Source organism: Electrophorus electricus, chromosome 11, assembly GCF_013358815.1.
Source record: "Electrophorus electricus isolate fEleEle1 chromosome 11, fEleEle1.pri, whole genome shotgun sequence".
NCBI classification, from domain to species: domain Eukaryota; kingdom Metazoa; phylum Chordata; class Actinopteri; order Gymnotiformes; family Gymnotidae; genus Electrophorus; species Electrophorus electricus.
Window position 1 is genome coordinate 1,942,190 of NC_049545.1, and position 19,095 is coordinate 1,961,284.

At 36.5% G+C, this 19,095-nt stretch overlaps 1 protein-coding gene and 3 non-coding genes across 4 annotated transcripts; 1 reads left to right on the forward strand and 3 right to left on the reverse strand.

Moving 5' to 3' along the window:
• Positions 1-148: 148 nt before the first annotated feature.
• On the forward strand, positions 149-221 carry trnak-cuu. Its single transcript has one exon. It is a non-coding gene; the product is annotated as a tRNA-Lys (tRNA).
• Positions 222-727: 506 nt separating this feature from the next.
• On the reverse strand, positions 728-799 carry trnam-cau. The gene has a single exon. It is a non-coding gene; the product is annotated as a tRNA-Met (tRNA).
• A 181-nt stretch (positions 800-980) lies between these two features.
• trnae-cuc lies at positions 981-1,052 on the reverse strand. Its single transcript has one exon. It is a non-coding gene; the product is annotated as a tRNA-Glu (tRNA).
• Positions 1,053-11,212: 10,160 nt separating this feature from the next.
• Positions 11,213-17,493, reverse strand: LOC113571512 (T-cell surface glycoprotein CD5). The gene is made up of 7 exons (XM_027000495.2): positions 17,317-17,493; positions 16,453-16,507; positions 12,805-13,182; positions 12,590-12,703; positions 12,243-12,293; positions 12,006-12,071; positions 11,213-11,797 (listed from the first exon to the last, which is right to left on the reverse strand). The coding sequence occupies exons 1-7, from the start codon at positions 17,413-17,415 to the stop codon at positions 11,715-11,717; spliced, it is 846 nt and encodes a 281-aa protein (XP_026856296.1). The 5' UTR covers positions 17,416-17,493; the 3' UTR covers positions 11,213-11,714.
• Between the last annotated feature and the right edge of the window lie 1,602 nt (positions 17,494-19,095).

Consider the following 19,095-nt stretch of genomic DNA (forward strand, 5'->3'; position numbering starts at 1 on the left):
CATTTTGGTCACTAAATATCACTCACAGTGCAGTAGGTTAGCTGCATAATGAATAGAATGGGTGCAGTGCAATAGTTATTTCGCTAAGTTTAAGATCTTTGACATGGTGTAACTGTAACATAAAGGACTTGCGAAAGTGTTTGTTTCAGCCCGGCTAGCTCAGTCGGTAGAGCATGAGACTCTTAATCTCAGGGTCGTGGGTTCGACCCCCACGTTGGGCGTAAAAATCTTTTTTCCGTCTCTAAACTAAAAAACTAATTCTATGGAGTATATAATCCGTCACTCCGAATGACAATATTTTTTTCGCCAAATATCAGATATATAAATAATTACTCATACTCAAAAAACAATTCCGTAAACATAAATATACTAGTCAATATAGTTTTGAGGAATATACAATGTAAATCAAGTCCCGTTAAAAAACAAGTGCTGCGATACAAATTAACGCTACAGTTTTTGATTAAAGATATGCGCAGTTTGTTAACATTAAAGCATTAAACTGCCGTCATAGCCAACTTCTACCGCAAAAGAGTACAGATTTTTTTTTTTTAAATGAATAAACCCAGATGTTCAACCCAGATATAAAACTCCCAACAGGCCAAAGATATGCGCAGTTTGTTAACATTAAAGCATTAAACTGCAGTTATAGGCAACTTTTACCGCAAAAAGAGTACAGATGGTACACTAGTACAGGCAGTCATATAAAATTGGGATTTTAGAAATAAATTAGCAGAGGATGGTTTCGATCCATCGACCTCTGGGTTATGGGCCCAGCACGCTTCCGCTGCGCCACTCTGCTGAGCTGTGTGTTTACCTTGGGTGGAAAAGTAGAAGTCTGTCAGTGTATCTCCATAGGCTTAGTATAGCTATGGTGATTATTTATTTTATGAAAAATACAGTTGAATAGAAGGGTTCTGTCATTATTTTTCGACATAGTTAGTGTAGCCATGGTGATTATTCATCAAGAATGAAAAGGATTATTCCCTGACCGGGAATCGAACCCGGGCCGCGGCGGTGAGAGCGCCGAATCCTAACCACTAGACCACCAGGGACTCGTTAACGCTTGCTGTTTTGTATAATGTATAAAATGTGTAATGTGTTATATAAGTTTACATAAATGACAAAAACTAGTGTTGAAGGATGTCAGTTTCTTTCAAAGTATTCATAAAAGGGCAAATTTATGACGCAAATTTTTAATGCACTTCCTCTTTTCTCAGTTCATAGCACCCTCCATTACCACTGCCTGTCTTTTCATCCTTTTTCTTTCTCAATCCCTTGTTCTCTGACGTGTTCTCTTCCTCAGTGTAAATGGCAAGCAGTTGATCAGCAGCAGGAGGTGGCGAGAGACAGAGGAAAATGATCACAGCTCCAGCAACTACTTTTCGTTCTCCACTCTCATTGTCAACCCAAGTAGAAAAATATACTGCGCTTTCATTGTGCATCACATTGCAACATTTTTTATTAGTGGGTCTATTTGTAGATAGACATGCTGTAAATCTCCAAAGGGTGCAGGACTCCAGAACAGGCCTATACACATTTAAGTGTGATTGGCTGGCTACACCCTCACGTATAACGAGCTACTTTTGTTTCTCTGTCTCTCTTTTTGTTGATGTTTTCCTGGATACACACGTAGTTGCAGACAGGATGGTTTCAAAGCACCATTACTCTGAAAAAACAAAAACAGGGGGGTGGTGTTGTGCTGAGGGTGAGATGAGACAAGAAGATACAAGTAGCTAAATGTTTTGTGACTCATAAGTCATCATTATGGTCTGTCACTAACATGCTAAAATGTTTCAATTCAGTGTTCACAGCAGGCTTATGCTAGCTATCGTGCACATGCTATCAGATGTGCACAGTACGAAAGACAAAGCTTGTTATGCTTCGGTCATAGAATAAATTGTTCCCTATAGACATATGCTGCGTTTGTTTTTTGTTTTGTTTTTTTGTATGTAGCAGAAGGATGCAAACATTATTGTTCGTTTGCATTAATCATGATGTTAGCCATGAACCTTCTTCAATAAAGTGAGAAAACAGAAAGAAAGAATTTGTTTAGCATCATTAGTATTAGCAGATCATTCTAAAGGAATGATCATATAGACAATTTTTATATATAAAAATTCCCCAATCACTTTGGAATTTCCAGCCTGTAATCAGCACACTTGTTTTTGTATACTATGCCAGCCACATGGTTATGGCGTTCCATGTACTCTATCTGCAAGCATCTTGTGCCCCACTGTTATGTACTGGATTGCCTCAGGGGTATCTTTGCACATCTTGTATCTGGGCTCCTGGCTGAGGTGGTAGATCACAGCATCTATTGATCTTGTATTCAGAGCTTGTTTCAGTGCTGCTATGATTAGTGCTTCTGTGCCATCTTTCAATCTGGCCTTTTTGAGCCATTGGTAGAATTTCCCCCATGTCAGCCACTTTCACTATTTGCCAGTGGTACATACCCGGCAGAGGTTTAACCTTCCATGATGGTGACTCTTCCTCACTTCCATCCACTTAATCACTTGGGGCCATCATCCTGGATAGTAGCACTGACACTGTAGTGTACAGTTAATTTCAGAGTGCTGGATTTGGGATGAAACCCTCCATGCATTGTGAGGAGGTTCCTTGTCTTGATGCCACTGGCTTCTATAACCTCCTCAGGCCATCTTATTATGCCAGCAGGGTATCGGCTAAATGATAGGTCATAGGTCTTGATACCTGGGATCTTGTTCTTCCCGTTCTACTGATTTCACAGGACTTGCCTCACTCTTTGTAGGTATTTGGCCATTTCTGCTTTCCTTGTGGCCGCTACATGAGTCCTGACATCACAGTGGTTGAATTTGGAGAGGGCAAAGAATGAACTACAGTAGCAGTGGCAGTAACCGTCAACTCAGTGTTGTGATCAACATGTGGTTTTAACATATTTATGTGACATACACAAGATTTACATCTTCGATCAGGGGTACTCAACAGTTTTTGTTGAACTACCTATGGACCAGAAAAACATGCCTGAAGGATTGAACCAGGCATGGGTAAAAGCACTAATACTATCACCCATCTCGAATGATCTACTGACTGCAGAACAGTCATATTTACCCTTCATAGATTCCTGGGCCGTGATATGCACTCGATACCTAGTGTTGTATTTTTTAACTCTGACATGACCTGAGCAAAGAGTTATGATCAAGTTGGAACCCTGATCAGTGTGAACGTACTTAGGTAAAACAAATGTAGTACAAAACGTCACAAGTGCCTTTATGATGGTTTTTAACTAATGAGCAGAACAGGATTGCTTCTGGGAAGCCAGTAGCCGTACACAAGTGTTAGCAAATAATTTCCCAAACTAGTCTTTGGTAACAGTCCTACACAAATCAAGAGTCTCAAAAGGTTCACCTGTTACTGGAATGGAACACAAGGGAGCAGGAGGGATGACGATTTGGTTTTCCAACAAGCTGACATAGGACAAGATATAAGTAATGGGCACAGGTCCTGAGGCATGCAGGGAATACATGCTCTAAAATCTGATCAGAAATGGCTACATTTTCCAGTGGCTTATCCACAACCTCAGGAAGTCAGAATATAGCATACCACCAGCAATATCATTACCAAGGATAAATGAAACCCCCTTTACAGGTAACTCAGAACTAACGGCAACTTTCAATATACCAGAGATTGCATTTGTACACAAATATACATGATGAAGAGGAACTCTACATACTCCTAGTTGGATTCCTTGTACTAGTACATCACTTCCTCAATAAGATGACTATGAAAGTGGTAGTATACTGTCCAAAACAAACGATTGAGCTGCCCCAGTATCCTGCAGGATAGTGATGGACTTGCTCTGCTCACCTTCTGTCAACACAGCAGTACCTGAGAACACAAAAGGCTTAAAGACAGGCTTAACCTCAGCTGTAGGTACTTCACAATTCCCAGGGTCTATAGTCACTTTGCAATACGCATTCACTTTTTTCCACAGTTTTTGCGTTTCAAAACAGGACAAATGGCAATAAGGTGCCCCTGGTCATGACAAACACACTCACGGGCATCAAAACCATTGGTCTCATCTGGTGGTGGTGGCTCTGAACCAATAGTGGCTTTGCCAATTGGTTTACTAGTCATCAAAAGACCTGCAGTCTCACTACGTGGAGTTGAATAAGACTGTTTTGTGTGTTAACACAAATTCATCCACCAGTGTGGCAGCAAACAAATTATCTACCTTTCTCTCATTTAAATAAAAAAAAAACAAAAAAAAAACAAACAAACCCACACACACCATTTTTATCTGGAAGACAGTGTTAAAGAGCTGATCATGTTGGAAGAATTAATGCTGTTCAAAAGTAGTCACTCCACTTGCTGCACACCATTTCTCAAACATCTCTCTGGCAAATTCCACATAAGTTTGGCTGGGCATTTTTTGTGTGTTTTTCTGAACTTCTGGCAATAGGCTTCTGGCACCAATTCATAAGCTTTCAAAATAGTAGATTTACCAAGTCATAATCTAAACTCTGCTCCACAGTCATAGAAGAGCATACTTCCTGTGCTTTACCTGCAAGTTTGCAATATAAAAGCAAAGACCAAATGTTAGGTGGCCAGTTGAGTGTGGTAGCAATGCATTCAAAAATAGGAAAATACATATCAACTTCATGTTCCCTAAATACTCGCACCAACCAGATATGCCAGCTTGCATCAAACATTGCAATTTCTGGAACAGGAATAGCTGAACGAGCCATTACACTGGAGGAGTGAGGCTTAGGAACCGGAGCTCTGGCACACGTGGCAGAAACTGGTGCTGGTGAGACCACTTCCTGAGGAAGAGACAGGCTTTTCCAAGCCCATACTCATCCTCATTAAGGCAACCACTTTTTCAGCCTCCACCTGAACCCCCCGCACTCGGAGCAGTTCCGTCTCATTCTCCTGTCGCTTGATTTCCAGCTCAAGTTCTTTCAATCTTATTTCCAACATTGTCTCCGGGGAGGGAACCAGATACCTCCCAGAGTCCTGAATAACTTCAGGAGTGGCTAATTGACAACATAAACAAAACCCATACTACCAAAAGAAACACCACAACTAATTACACTTCTCAGGCCAAAAATTAAATACAATCCTACACTAACTCCCTGGCAATAAACAGACAATAACCCCAAACCCAAACAAACAGGGACCACTCCCTACAATCAGTAACTATACATATAAACACACACAAAAACCTTTCATCTATCACAGGGATCACAATCATAAACAAAACAGAGGGAATGCGCACATACAGATCTACACCTACACAAACAGAAGCTGACTAGGGATATCACAAGACAAAGTAAGCACAGCAAAGATTACAAACTCACAAATCATACACCAATTCAACAATGAGCTTGGGCAAGCTGCCCTCATCTCCCAGCAGGGTCCTTATATAGGCCACAGCAATCACCCAAGGAAGGGCGATGCCAGCAACGAGGTGCACAGACAGTTCCAAATCCCGAACTGGACCCGGAGCACACTGCTGCAGTCCAGGAGTGTAACATTATAAATATTATTAGGACTTGTTTATATGTCATTATATCCTTATAAAATTACATTAGAATTCAGTGATTCTTATGTTGTAATACCTTGAGCCTGTACCAGCAATCAATTTACCTTGGCAATATCTTGACTGATTGATTGACACTTCACTGCTGAAGTAATTTCCAATACTGTCCCATCCTGCATTGTGACAGGTATAAAAACTGAATGGCTTATCAAGATGACTATTATTGTGTTGCACTGTTAATATATGAAACATAAAGTGCAAGTACTTTCCAGCCATTTCAAAGTCTTAAAGTAACGACTAATGACTTCATGTCACCAATTCTTTTAAAATCTAACCAAGCATCACTACATATGACAGCATAGGTTTGCTGAAACCATGACTATTAATCAAAATTCAGTGATGCAAGAGATACAATGTAAAGAATTAATATTTGCTTCACTTTTTTTATATATTAAACAGACCTTTGTGTTAGGAGTACTCCACCAGTTGTGCTGCGAGTGCTCCACCCACTAGCTAGCTGCAACCATCCTAGTGACTTCAAATATCCTGCATAAGATCTGTTTTGCCTAATTGAGATAAATTTTCATTCATTTAGCACTGTGGTCTTAGACCAAGCAACATTTGAAACTGCACATAATTGCAGTAAGCACAATACCATGTAGATCTGTGAGGAATTACTAAAGTAAAATAAACATTTTAAGCTTTGTAATGGCAGGCACACTGAGACATGGTTAATGCACCTCAGGCACAGTTTAGGGACAAGCCTGTGTGCAATGGATGTGGTCACAAGTTGAAAGACAGCTGAAGGCCTAAGATGGCACCAGCACTACATGTCTCTTTTATGTCCCCAGACCACAAGGTAAAAATTGAGGTTAGAGTGTTAGAGTGTTAGAGTATTCAAATCCCCATTGGCCTCCAGCCAAACCCTGGTGATGACAAAATGTTAAGGCATTTAACATTCAGGCTTCCGAAGTTGTCATTTTAAGTAGAAAAGTTCAGGTACCCTCTAGTGAATCTCCACATTATGGATGTACATTTCACCCATGAAGCCATGGATGTTGTGCCATTGAAAAAAGGTGAAATGGTAACCATTATATTTCAGTCATATGTGATTACATCACCAGATATCTAGAAGCATTTTAAAAAATATAAGATATTGCCTATCTTGTCAAAGCTCTTGTTCAGTTTTGGGGGAGTTCTACCAAAACATGTTGAAGGATCAATTAACTAATTTAAATGAACTAGGAAGGTTTGTTCAGTATTGAAGTTACTTATATTAGTGCCATTTTGTACCACCCTCATTTTGTACCACCCTCACCCTTGTGGGATGATCAATTGCTTTAACTAGGCCCTGGAGTCAATGCTGTGTGAAATGTCAGAAACAGTTTCAGACCGGGGCCAGTAGCTACCATATCCACATTTGTCTATTGCAAATAGACAAATAACCATTCTAATAACCATTCAAATTTCTCCATGGCTACAAAGTGTGTAAATGATTCAAAATCTTTAAAGAGACTTGGAAAAGAGACAAGCCAGCAAAGAAGAAAAGATTCTAAGTTAAGTATTTAAGATGAGTAAGAGAAAGGACAAAATGACAGGGTTGTTGTATGAACACATGAAAAAGGTCCAACATCAGCAAAAGATGAGGTCTACAGCCTGTGAATTGGACTTACCGGAATGGATACTCACCCTTATCCAATCCCATTACTAGCATGTTGGCAGTATTTTAACTGTTTATGCCAGTGTATTAATACTAACCTTACTTCATAGGAAGTAAAAAGTCAGCTCTGAAACTTACTTTCACCTCACTGATAACTGAGTAGTTATATTACAACAGGATCTCTTTAACAACAGCATTTGTATATTCCATTTTTCACAAAAACACACACTGCATGTATTAGTAACATTTCACGTTTATATAATTTTTAGACCATTTTTTGGTCTTACCCATGCCTGTCTATTACAATGTTAGTTCTTTGAGAAATTTGGGAAATTGTATCCATGCTTAATGCCTGATTTCCTCTCCACTTTAACAGACCACAAGTAAGCTTCATGGCAGGTTGGGCTTGCAGTAACAGAAACCCCTTCTTCACTTTAAGCCTGATAAGGAAAATGAAAACAGCATCACAGTACCAAGTGTGATGGATATATGAACTGCGTTTATAAAGAAATAATCAGTGATACCTCACCATGATTGGCATTTATTGATTTACACCAAATATGTTCTTCTGCCTGTTATTGATTAAAGTTCATATGGTTCTTCAAATAAATGAAACAGAATACCTTACACAAACAGTAAAATAATAAACAAACAGATAATCATGAATTACAGTATTACGAGTGTTTTTGTCTGATCAAAAATGTTTCGAACTTAATGTACTTACAGACTCTCATAATCCAGTAGAGTCTTATCAGTTTCAGATACATTGTTCTTCCAAGAGACAAACTACACACACCACCCATCCCTAAAACACAACACCAAAAACAGATCATGCCTACTACCTACTGCTACCATCTTTGTTATACTACTGATAAAATACAGCTTTTTGTGCCCTTGATGATCTATATGATGAGGCAATAATTCCAATATGGATAAATATGCAAAAGGATCACAAATAATAGTTAGCATTCCCAATGTTATGGAAGTTAAAGGAGTTTAGTAAAAAATTGACTTGCATATGCTTACCTCTTTTTTCTAGCGTGTCATGGAAGGGAGGTTGCAAGTAGAAACTTAGCCTTTCTCCCCAGTTACCCCAAATCATTAAAAAACCATTTGCTTCTCACTGTAACATTTTTCATCGTTTAGTCACTGTTCACTGGTCAAATTATTCTGTATTTAACAGCTAAGAGATTTCACCTCTACTTCCACCACTTCTGGTTTAGGTGCAGAAGTCAAAGGTTTTGGAGCAAGTCCTCACCCCTGTTAATCTGTACCAGGTTTTAATGTTTCATCTTTTTCCTTCTCTTTGATCTCTGGCTCTTGTGGCTTGGATGGTTGCCCTCTGCCTCTGATCTCTTTTCAACCTTCTGCTTTCTGTCTTTCCCTCGTCAGCTGTTGTGCCAGACTGGCACAACACGTACTGATCTGTTGAAAGCGGTGAATAATCCGCTCTCTCTTTCCCTTTGCTCCCATTCATTCTCATCCCTGACCTCCTATTTTTTTTTATTTCTCTGCCTGCCCAAGAAAATGCTGATGCGCCAGACTAATGACTCTTTGGTAAATGTATGACCCCCTGTCACTAAAATTCTACTCACCATAATGTGATTTAAGTTATATTAGTGTGTAACATTAGATGAGGTTTTTCAAATGGAATACAACCCATAACAATTAATATTTATGTTTTTAATAGTACATATGGAGTTTAGTATCTCAACTGTTTAGTATAACAAGTGCTAATTAGTAAGGAAAATAGTGTACTAACCAAAAATACAAATTGCTTTGTAACATATGGCTAAATGCATTTTGTCTGAAATAAACTTGCTGACCTAATTGAAAGATGGAGATATGTTGCGATTAATTTTGGATAATTGTTGGATTACATGGAATGTTTGGTGATCATGTGAATGTTAGATTAATGTTGCAATTCATTATTTTTTCTGGTGCCCTTCAGCAGACAAAATTCAGCTTGGAATAAGAAAAATAAAGAATAACAGTGCAGTGTGACTGAGTAACCAAAAGAAGGACAGGAGAAATGTACGTGTGGGAGGGCAGACTGTTCTATAAAGAAGTCTGTTTTATCAAATAGTCACTTCAGTACACGACAGTCATAATAGCAGGAGGAGTTTAGAGTCGATACCTCCAGCACTAAGAGCTTCTAGAGCATAAACCTTCAACATTAAACAGCACAAAGAAGCACCACACTATTATAACTCCCCACCTCTGCCCATTGTCATCACCGCTAACACTCCTGCCTGACTTATACAACAGATGTTTGTTTTTTGGGGGGTTTTTTTTAATATACATGTATTTTTGTGTCGTTACGACGCACAAACGATGCACAAACGTCTACAACAAACGATACATAAACGTCTGGTCTTGGTGTAGAATATGCACAGGCGTGTCCCAACCGTTCAGAAATGGCAGATTTTGTCCCCACCACATTTTAAAAGTGTAACCTGTCTCTGCTTCAAATTCAGTAATTTCAGCAATAACAAGCTTGTTTTAGTCAATAAAACGAAACGGATTATGTTCCAAATGACAAGCAAAATGTTCGTGCTTATATTGTCACACGATGTCGAAATAATAAACGCGACACAACTGTCATTTTTTGAACCAAAACAAACAATTAAAAAAAAGAAGAAAATAACTGTACTATAAAATATTTTTTAACCACAATGCTGGTATTGTTCAATACCGATAAGCTTGACAAACGCAACAATAAAACCGCTCATGAATCTCTTCCTGTCAGTCCCAGCGCCAATATCTTTACAGTGAATTCAAGGGGAGGTGGATTTGAGGAGCATCCGAACTGAATGCAACACTTCTCAAAGCAAAGTTACACCGATGAGTAGGATATTAAAAATGCGACCAACTTAGCAGTAGTTTTATCTTTCCTCTCTCACCTATTACACGTGACAAATCTGATTGTTTTCATCAAATGAAAATGCATTAGTCTGCATTCATTCAAAAAAAATTACCTCATGCGAAACGCCACTATAAATATATTTACAGCAAAATAAAGGGGTGTGTATAAGTACACATGAAAATGCATAAGCATATGAAATGTATGCAGTGGACATGATTTGTGTGTATTTAACCATAATGTTGCTTAAAATTACTTGCAAGCATGACAGTGGCAGTTAAGGAATGTGAAGTCATTTTCTCCATCTCACTGTGGTAATCTGTATATATAATCTATTGTCATTTTTCTCTACTGAAACCTCAGACAAACTACAGACTTAATCATTTGCTCTGACCTGAGGATGAGGAAGAGACTGCACTTTTCCAGCCCCCAGTTATCATCACAAATACCCACACGTACATACATTTGTGATGTGCAGTACACATGCATACATATGGCACATGTTCATAATATACTACGCACACGGCATATGAACAGATACACCCAGTAGCATTCACACAACACTTAAACCAAGACATACACAGACAGACACACACAAAATCATACAAACTGTTACATGTCTCTGTGACTTGTAATTTTGTGTGGATTCAATTAGCCATTGCTTTATATTTTTGGCCCATTTTTAAATCAATTTCTGAACTTACTGGCAACTCAACTCTGAGACATAAGAAGCACAAATAAACAATGACACCAGTAAAAAAAAATTATATCAATTAATAAATTGTTACTCTATTAATAACAATAAATAACGAATTTATTAATTAATGCTAAGACGAGGAAAGGAAAAAAATCAAACAATAATAATTTTTTTCCTAGAGGAGATTCCAAAAGAATTAAAGAAAAAAAGTTTCAGCCTTCTAAAGAAAGTGAAGGAGCTCACTGAACCTACAATATTTTTAGAGCAAAAGCATGTGTGAGTGACAGAAATAACACAAACAGGAAGGTAGTCCAAACACGACAGGAAACCACAATGCTGCAGTGCATTTACATCCTATTCCCCAGTGCCAGTGTCCCAGTATCATCTGCTCTCTCTCTCACACACTCATTGCCACCTCCGAGGGTAATGTGTTCCAAACGCAGCACGACAAATTATTCCAGTGTTTCACTTTGGGTTTTTCTTTCTTTATTTTTATATGACAAACTTCATTTAAAAACATCACACATGAACTTCAAGATCTGAACAGAATACAATATAAAAGTAGGCATTTTCAGGTAGTAAACAATATAAGGGTAAAATACGAATATGATTTGTAGAAATCCAGTGTTGCTACAATATTTAAAAATTTAGGACTAATCCTTTATTAAACAAACAAACAAATAGACAAACAAATATTGTTGACTTTCCTGTCTAGCGCTTGTCAGAAGTCTGAACACCATAGCAAGTGAATCAAAACAGATAATTTTAGTTTAACATGTAAAGGTGAAATTCCAGGTAAAACTTAGGCGTTATTCTGCATCTTGAACAGGTTAAACATTTTCTGTTGAGGCCCTTGTTGATTTTTCTTGCCTTTGTGCTCCATAAAGCATATGAACATAGAGCTGAAGCCATCCAATGGGCATGCTCACAAAGCACAGCCTACTCCTACATTGCAATCGGATATGAAGAGATGTGCTTAATGGTAGCTGTATGAGTCGTAGTCACTGTTCCGGTTTGATGAAGGCTCTCTGCTGGGATTCACTGTAAGTCTCTCCAAACCTGGCAACACACAAAAACCTTAACTATAATATAGCAGTAGTGTATGCGTGTGTGTGGGGGGGGTATGTGTGGGTGTAAATATGTGAGAGTGAGAAAGATGTGTGTAAAAGTCAACATGTAAAACAGTGTGAAATGAAGTCCCAATGCCGATGGTGTGTGTGTGTGTGTGTGTTTGCGTGTGCGTATGCATGCACATGCATACACTTACCAGGATAAGACTGTCTCTTGACCATATTGTTATCTGAATGAGCAGCCTGGCCTCTATGATAGGACACTAAAAGAAAAAGTAAAATCATGAAAAAGATCAGGCATATTTCCTTTGCAATAATGTGTGTGTGTGTGTGAGAGAGAGAGAGAGAGAGAGAGAGAGAGAGAGAGAGAGAGAGAGAGAGAGAGAGCGGGAGAGTGAGTGAGATTGTCTGTGAGAGAGACAGAAGTGACTCACCACTTTGACTCTGTGTGGGGCCAATCCAGCGATTCTGCCTCTTCTGTGAAACTACAAAAAATTAAATAAAAACACATTATCAGCATATACACATTACTACTAGTACCACAACACTGAAACGTGTCTTTATGCATTATTTACCAACAGAAATATGTAACATGGCAGATACTGTTTTCCACAATTCAAATGCACAAAATTATGAGCACTTGAGTGTTTGATAGTAATGTCATCTGTCTAATTTTAAAACTAAATTAAAACACTACTATATCAGGATTTACTTTGCATATCTAGTATCATATATTGTAACTTTAAAACATGATTTTCCAAAAATTTCTTTTGAGCCTCACATCTCTTGCGGATGGCGATGTATGTCGGCCGGGCAAACTGTAAGACAACAACAGCCAAGACCAGGGTCAGTAGCACACCAGTCAGTGCTTTGTAGGTAACCAGCTCTTTACTGTCTGTGAAAGAGAAAATGAAGTTCAGTGGTTACTGCAGTGGGAATGCACACTGCTGAAATAGCATTATGCACTGTCATTGCATAACACAAACACACGTATACCTTCACAGTTGATGTACACTTGAGAACATTTGGTCAGTGTCACATTCTCTTTGATGATGTAACCCATCTTGTTGTTTGCTAACTTGAAGTCAAGGAACATTCCACATTTCATTTCCTCACAAATGTCTCTGCCCAATTTTTCTAAGTCATACTTCATAATAGTCTCATAACACAGGGCATTTGGTTTCTCTGTGAAATTGAGAACGAGAAGCACCAAGCCCTGACATGGACTGGACTTCTCCCAATCCACCTTCAACCTGGTCAAGATAGGAAAGCCCCGAATGATGTTTGGTGCAGATGTGCTCCTGGTTTTATATGGAAGTGTTTGTGATGCAGTACTGGAAAAAAGGGTAGTACTGGGAATAGTATCATTGGGACCTGGAACAATGAGAAAAGAGAAGCAGGTTATTACATTTGGCAAAGAAATAAAAGGTGGCCACTTTTTACTAGATATTAATGACTTTAGATATTACTATGTACGGAAATGGGCTTTAGAATGGCTTTAGGTTTAAAAGCAGAAAAAGGCAGGAATCCTCAGACCAAACCCAACTGCCTTATATCAACATGAGAAGTTGTATTAAAGAGGATGAAGCCTGGTTGTTCAGGGTAGTTTAAGCAAACATCTTAGTATAAAATAATCACTTTGGACTAGGTTTTGTCCTCAGCGCATCTCATGTATTCGAAGTGTAAAATTATTGCCATTGTGAGCATTATGCAGGTCTTAGACTTTAGAATAATTGGCCTCTGGAAAAAAATGCTGACAAAGCACACCTATTATAATGGATAACCTTTTTATTGCTGTGTCTGAAACTGCACACCATTCCTGGCCGTAGCAAGATTTTTACCGCTGTGTCATGGCTAGGACAACAAAAGACAGAGGAGATATATGTGGCTTTATTCACTGGTTTATGTGCACTTTTCTCTTTTTGCAGTCTGTGTTCAAGCACATTTTTCTTTTCTTCTCATTCCTTTTTTAACTCACAGTGCGGGGTTTTAACACACAAACACACACGTGTTCTGCAGGCCTAACTTGTATCATGATGAACAAAAGGCAATGTCAGATGACTTACTAAACTCTCTTAGACTATAATGGATGACAATAGTGAAACCACAACATATATTATAACAATTTGTATTTTAAAATATAACAGCATCCAAACGTCCGAGTCCATTTGGCACTGAGATAGTTTTTTCATTCAGGTAAACAACTTGACCTCAAACAATTTGACATCAAACTTTCAGTAGCAAAGATAAGTTGTTAATGATAAGTCATAATAAGTCAGTCAGTCATTAAATCAATATCAGGTGTTAATTGACAATAGCTAACAATGTGCGCTGGAAGCATAAGTGGTCAAATTTGAATGAAATCTGTACCATCACAAAATAATACACAAAAGATATAAGAATGGGAAGCTCATGTATTTGTACATCTAAAAGAAGAAGGAAATCTATCTATCTATCTATCTATCTATCTATCTATCTATCTATCTATCTATCTATCTATCTATCTATCTATCTATCTATCTATATGTATGTATATATATATATATGTATGTGTATATATATATATATATATATATATATATATATCCATTGAAAATTATATATATATATATATATATATATATATATATATATATATATATATATATATATATATATATATATATATCCATTGAAAATTCCAGATGAGTAACTGCAGTTTACTATAGTAAGAGATGTAAAGATATTCAAAACACAAGATTTCCAAAGAAACTGGACATTTCGGATATTTCACCACTTTGTTGTTGAAGAATTTCACATCCAATTTACCTGATATATTTTTAAATAATAGTTATTAACTGGGTTACCTGTACAAGTTTCTGATAGCTGATTAAATAAATCTTTATCGATGGTAAAGTGTATTACTATATCGATGGTAAATTGTAAAGTGTAAAGCGGATCTTATTTTTGTTTTTCTAATGTAAATACAGGTGCACTGTTCCAAGTGTCTTAGCTGGTCATTCAAAACAGCAGATTAAAGTGTAATTCTACGAAAACCAAGGAAATGTCCTCATTTGTAAGCAGATATTGTTTGAAAGCAACCATATTAATAAAGAAAGCACTGATACAGCACTGAACTGATTTCCTTGTGGGCAGTAGTGTACAGTCTTTACAGAACTTTGATCAATAGATGAAGTAAGGTGAACTGCATGAAAGGATCATTTTTGCATCTTTCAAGTGCTAGTCTGATGTGTTTTTGTTGTTTGTGAGTGTGTGAGCGATTGTAAAAGCTGATATCTGTCTGTAAAGTGTCCTTGAGTCTGAGAAAGGTGCTATATAAATGTCAATAATAATAATAAGAAGAACAGAAGAAATATATATTAAATATAAATAGAAAATTCTCAAATTAAAACTGAATCACAAGAGATTATATTTAAAAAATGTGAGCCTGGGATATTGCATTAAGATATACATTTTATTTATTTTTTGGTATTATGCCAATAATACTTTGCTAATATGCAAATAATATAATTAGGTAAATATTATCCCCAGTTATTTTTATCCAAAAAAAACAACTATAACCAAAAAAAAAACAAACGAACTGTGGGCTGATACTTCAATCTGATCTTTTTCTGTGGGTTGGAATAATCACTATCAGACCGTCTCTGACAACCGGACTGAACTACCCACTGTAGTAAATCAGCTATTTTTGTACACATGCAATGGCAGTATCTTAAGTCAATGCCAATTAATAAAATTAAAGTAAGGCCCGCCCAAAACAAGCCTTTTTAAATTACAACAGACAAATACCCCAGTAAAGACTTTCTGCTAAATCAGGTCTATAGCTCTGTAGACACTTTCTGTTAAAACCCAGACTAATATCACTGATATGTTAATCCATTAAGAAATATCCAGAAAATATTTACTGACCAAAAAACAAAACCAAAATAAAAACGCTATGATCATTTATAGCTCATACTTGATCACTGAAAAGAGAACAATGACTTCAAAATAAGGGCTCTTTAAATACAAGGACTTATACAAAAAAAAAAAGCATAGCCAGATATATGGAGTTATTGCAATTACAGTCTGGAAGGTTGTCATTTAATAGCATTTTACCAGCTTTTTTACAAATGCAACAATCAACTGCACAAAAAACCGCATTACTATATCAATGGTAAAGTGTACAGTGGAAAGCGTATCTTATTTTTTGTTTCTAATGTACATACAGGCACACTGTTATAAGTGGCTCAGCTGTTCATGCAAAACACACAATTAAGGTTTCAGTGAGTTTTGCATAAGAAATCAATTTCTGCATAAGAAAAGTTGTCAGAAGGCAGAACTTTGTGAATATGGGCCATTGTCTGTCAAAGTCTGTGGCTGCTCAGCTCAGTGTGTCAAGGGACTCAAAATTTGAAAATAATGGGTACAATCCTGCATAAAGCAGCTATTCCCCTCAAGCGTATTAATTAAACATTAAAAAAAAAAAAAAAAGTCCAGTTTTGTGGTGCAGTGGCCTTCTGTGTATTCAGTCACAGAGCAGAATTCACAGGGAGCACAAATCTGGCATCACCCAACAGTCCTGTTTAGAATTCTGGTGGCATGATGCTAAACAAATGGACCATGCTGCAGGGCTCATTGTAAAGAATGAAAGGTTAGACTCACTAGCAAACAGGAGAGCAGGAATCAATGCCAGAAGCAGAAGCAGCTCCATCAGTACCTGGCAGAAAGCACAAAATTTAAACCGAAACCACTTTTGTCACATGAGGGACAAATATCATTTAATATCTTTAATATGTTTTCTGTCAACCCTCAAAAAACACTGAATTATTAATATATATTTTAGCCATATATTTTATGAGCTGTGTGTCATATTTTCAGATGAAGAAAATGCTGATTTAAAAGAACACAAGAGCTACCAGAAACTAAAGCATTTTCTGAGCACCAGTAGCTAAAACATTTCAAGTTAGACTTAGAATTTCAAGTCTTTAAAATCAGCTTTGTTCATAAAAAGACAAGCAAAAGAGCATTTCATGTATATCGAACCTGAAAATCTGGTCTCTCAAAATAAACAGTGATGTGATTAACAAATGTTTTGTTACACTTTTTGAAACCGTTGGTAACGGTTGCATAGGCCCTGATTGTGTGTATTAAATCTAGACTCTGGGTGACTGGATCCATTAAGGTTTGAGCCTGGCCTTAAGTAGGTCAACTGTAATTTTACATACAGAAGTAGGTTAAAGCTGTTTGTAAATCAAAGTTTTCTGTCCCTGTTCTCTGATAGGCAATAAACGTCCAGATAGTTATTACATTTACGGCATTTAGCTGGTTCTTGTAGTTCAGCCTCACTATTCAACATCATCTCAGAACTCCAAATGAGAAGATCACAAGCCGACTGCCAGGATGCTAATGAAATGACATTCTGAGCTGGCTAGAATTTTCTCTACAAAATCACCATTAAACAAATAAGACTGAGAGTAGGACCTGGACTTGTATCTGTCCCAAGAGATAGTCAAACTGCATTCTTACCTTCGCTGAAAAACTCATGGAGGAATGTGTAGAGGAAGCAGCAAATACAAATGAAGTAAAAGGAAAGAGGCAGAGGTGTAAAAACTCTCCTTTTGTCATCTCTCCTCCCCCATCATAGTTCTGTCTCTATCACTCCCTACAGTGCATCTCCACATCTCGTATGTTGCTGTCTGCAGAATGCACTGCTTCCTCACTTCAAAGGAGCTCGGAGGGAGAAAAAAAATCTTAAATGCGAGTAAAAAAACTGTGAAGACTGTAATTTGAGTGGGTGTTAGCAGAAAAGGGAGCAGTGTTAACTATTGTGGGAGAGAGATGCTGATTAAAATATAAAAAGTGAAAAAGTAAGTAAATTTATTTGAATAAAATTTGTTCCATAGTTCTGAAACCCATTCCACAGAACATTACAGTACAAACATAATTAAGTTGTTGTAGCGATAACTTGCTCTTGTTGTAGTGATAACTTGCTAGCGGATCATAACATTACAAAGCTTTAAACACTTGGTCAAAGACTTATTTACTTTAGCAAATAATTCTGCAAAGACATGAAATTATCAAATGGACTACAAATCAAAATCATGCGTGTGTATATATATATATATATATATATATATATATATATATATATATACACAGACACACACACACATCCGAAGAACATTCCTGGTAAATTCAAAATATATGAGGGCTTATATAGAATTATATATATTAGCATTTTATATATATATATATATATATATATATATATATATATATATATATATATATATATATATATATACACACACAGACACACACACACACACATCCGAAGAACATTCCTGGTAAATTCAAAATATATGAGGGCTTATATAGAATTATATATATTAGCATTTTATATATATATATATATATATATATATATATATATATATATACACACACAGACACACACACACACACACATCCGAAGAACATTCCTGGTAAATTCAAAATATATGAGGGCTTATATAGAATTATATATATTAGCATTATATATATATATATATATATATATATATATATATATATATATATATATATATATATATATATATATATATGAAAATTGAAAATATATTCAAAATATATGAGGGCTTATATAGAATTATATATATTATATATATTAGCTTTATATATATATATATATATATATATATATGAAAATTGAAAATATATTCAAAATATATGAGGGCTTATATAGAATTATATATAGTATATATATTAGCATTTTATATATATATATATATATATATATATATATATATATATATATATATATATATATATATATATCAGAAGAACATTCCAGGTGAGTAACAGCATATATGAAAATTGAAAAAATATATATATATAAAATGTATATCATATACTTGTGTACTTATTGTATATATTCAAAATTGTAGTGATGTACACTATATATATATATATATACAGACAGATAGATAGAACCATATAAAGCCTTCATGTACTGGGCCTTCCTACACAACCTACAACCAAACAAAAAGCTCTTCAGCTCTTCTGACATTAATATCAATTTTGCCTGCATGTTGTTATTTCCAAAATTTTTAGAAGTTGTTAGGCAGTTCTGACCATACTGTTTTGTACACGTTTTATGGTCACCAGCTTGTTGCTTTTTGACTATGTCTTGGCCAGGGGTCCTTCACCAGCTGTGTAAGTATGAAGGCTAATGAAGGACCTCTGGCCGAAGCAAAGCATACTGCGTGTACTTCAGGCATTTTTCATTTGCCTCGTGGTAGTTGG

Coding starts and splice junctions, on each gene's coding strand:
- LOC113571512 (XM_027000495.2), bottom strand. CDS start 17,415: ATGACAAAAGGAGAGTTTTTACACCTCTGCCTCTTTCCTTTTACTTCA. Junction 16,508..17,316: donor CCATGAGTTTTTCAGCGAAG/GTAAGAATGCAG, acceptor GCTTTCTGCCAG/GTACTGATGGAGCTGCTTCT. Junction 12,704..12,804: donor AGTGTACATCAACTGTGAAG/GTATACGTGTGT, acceptor TCTCTTTCACAG/ACAGTAAAGAGCTGGTTACC.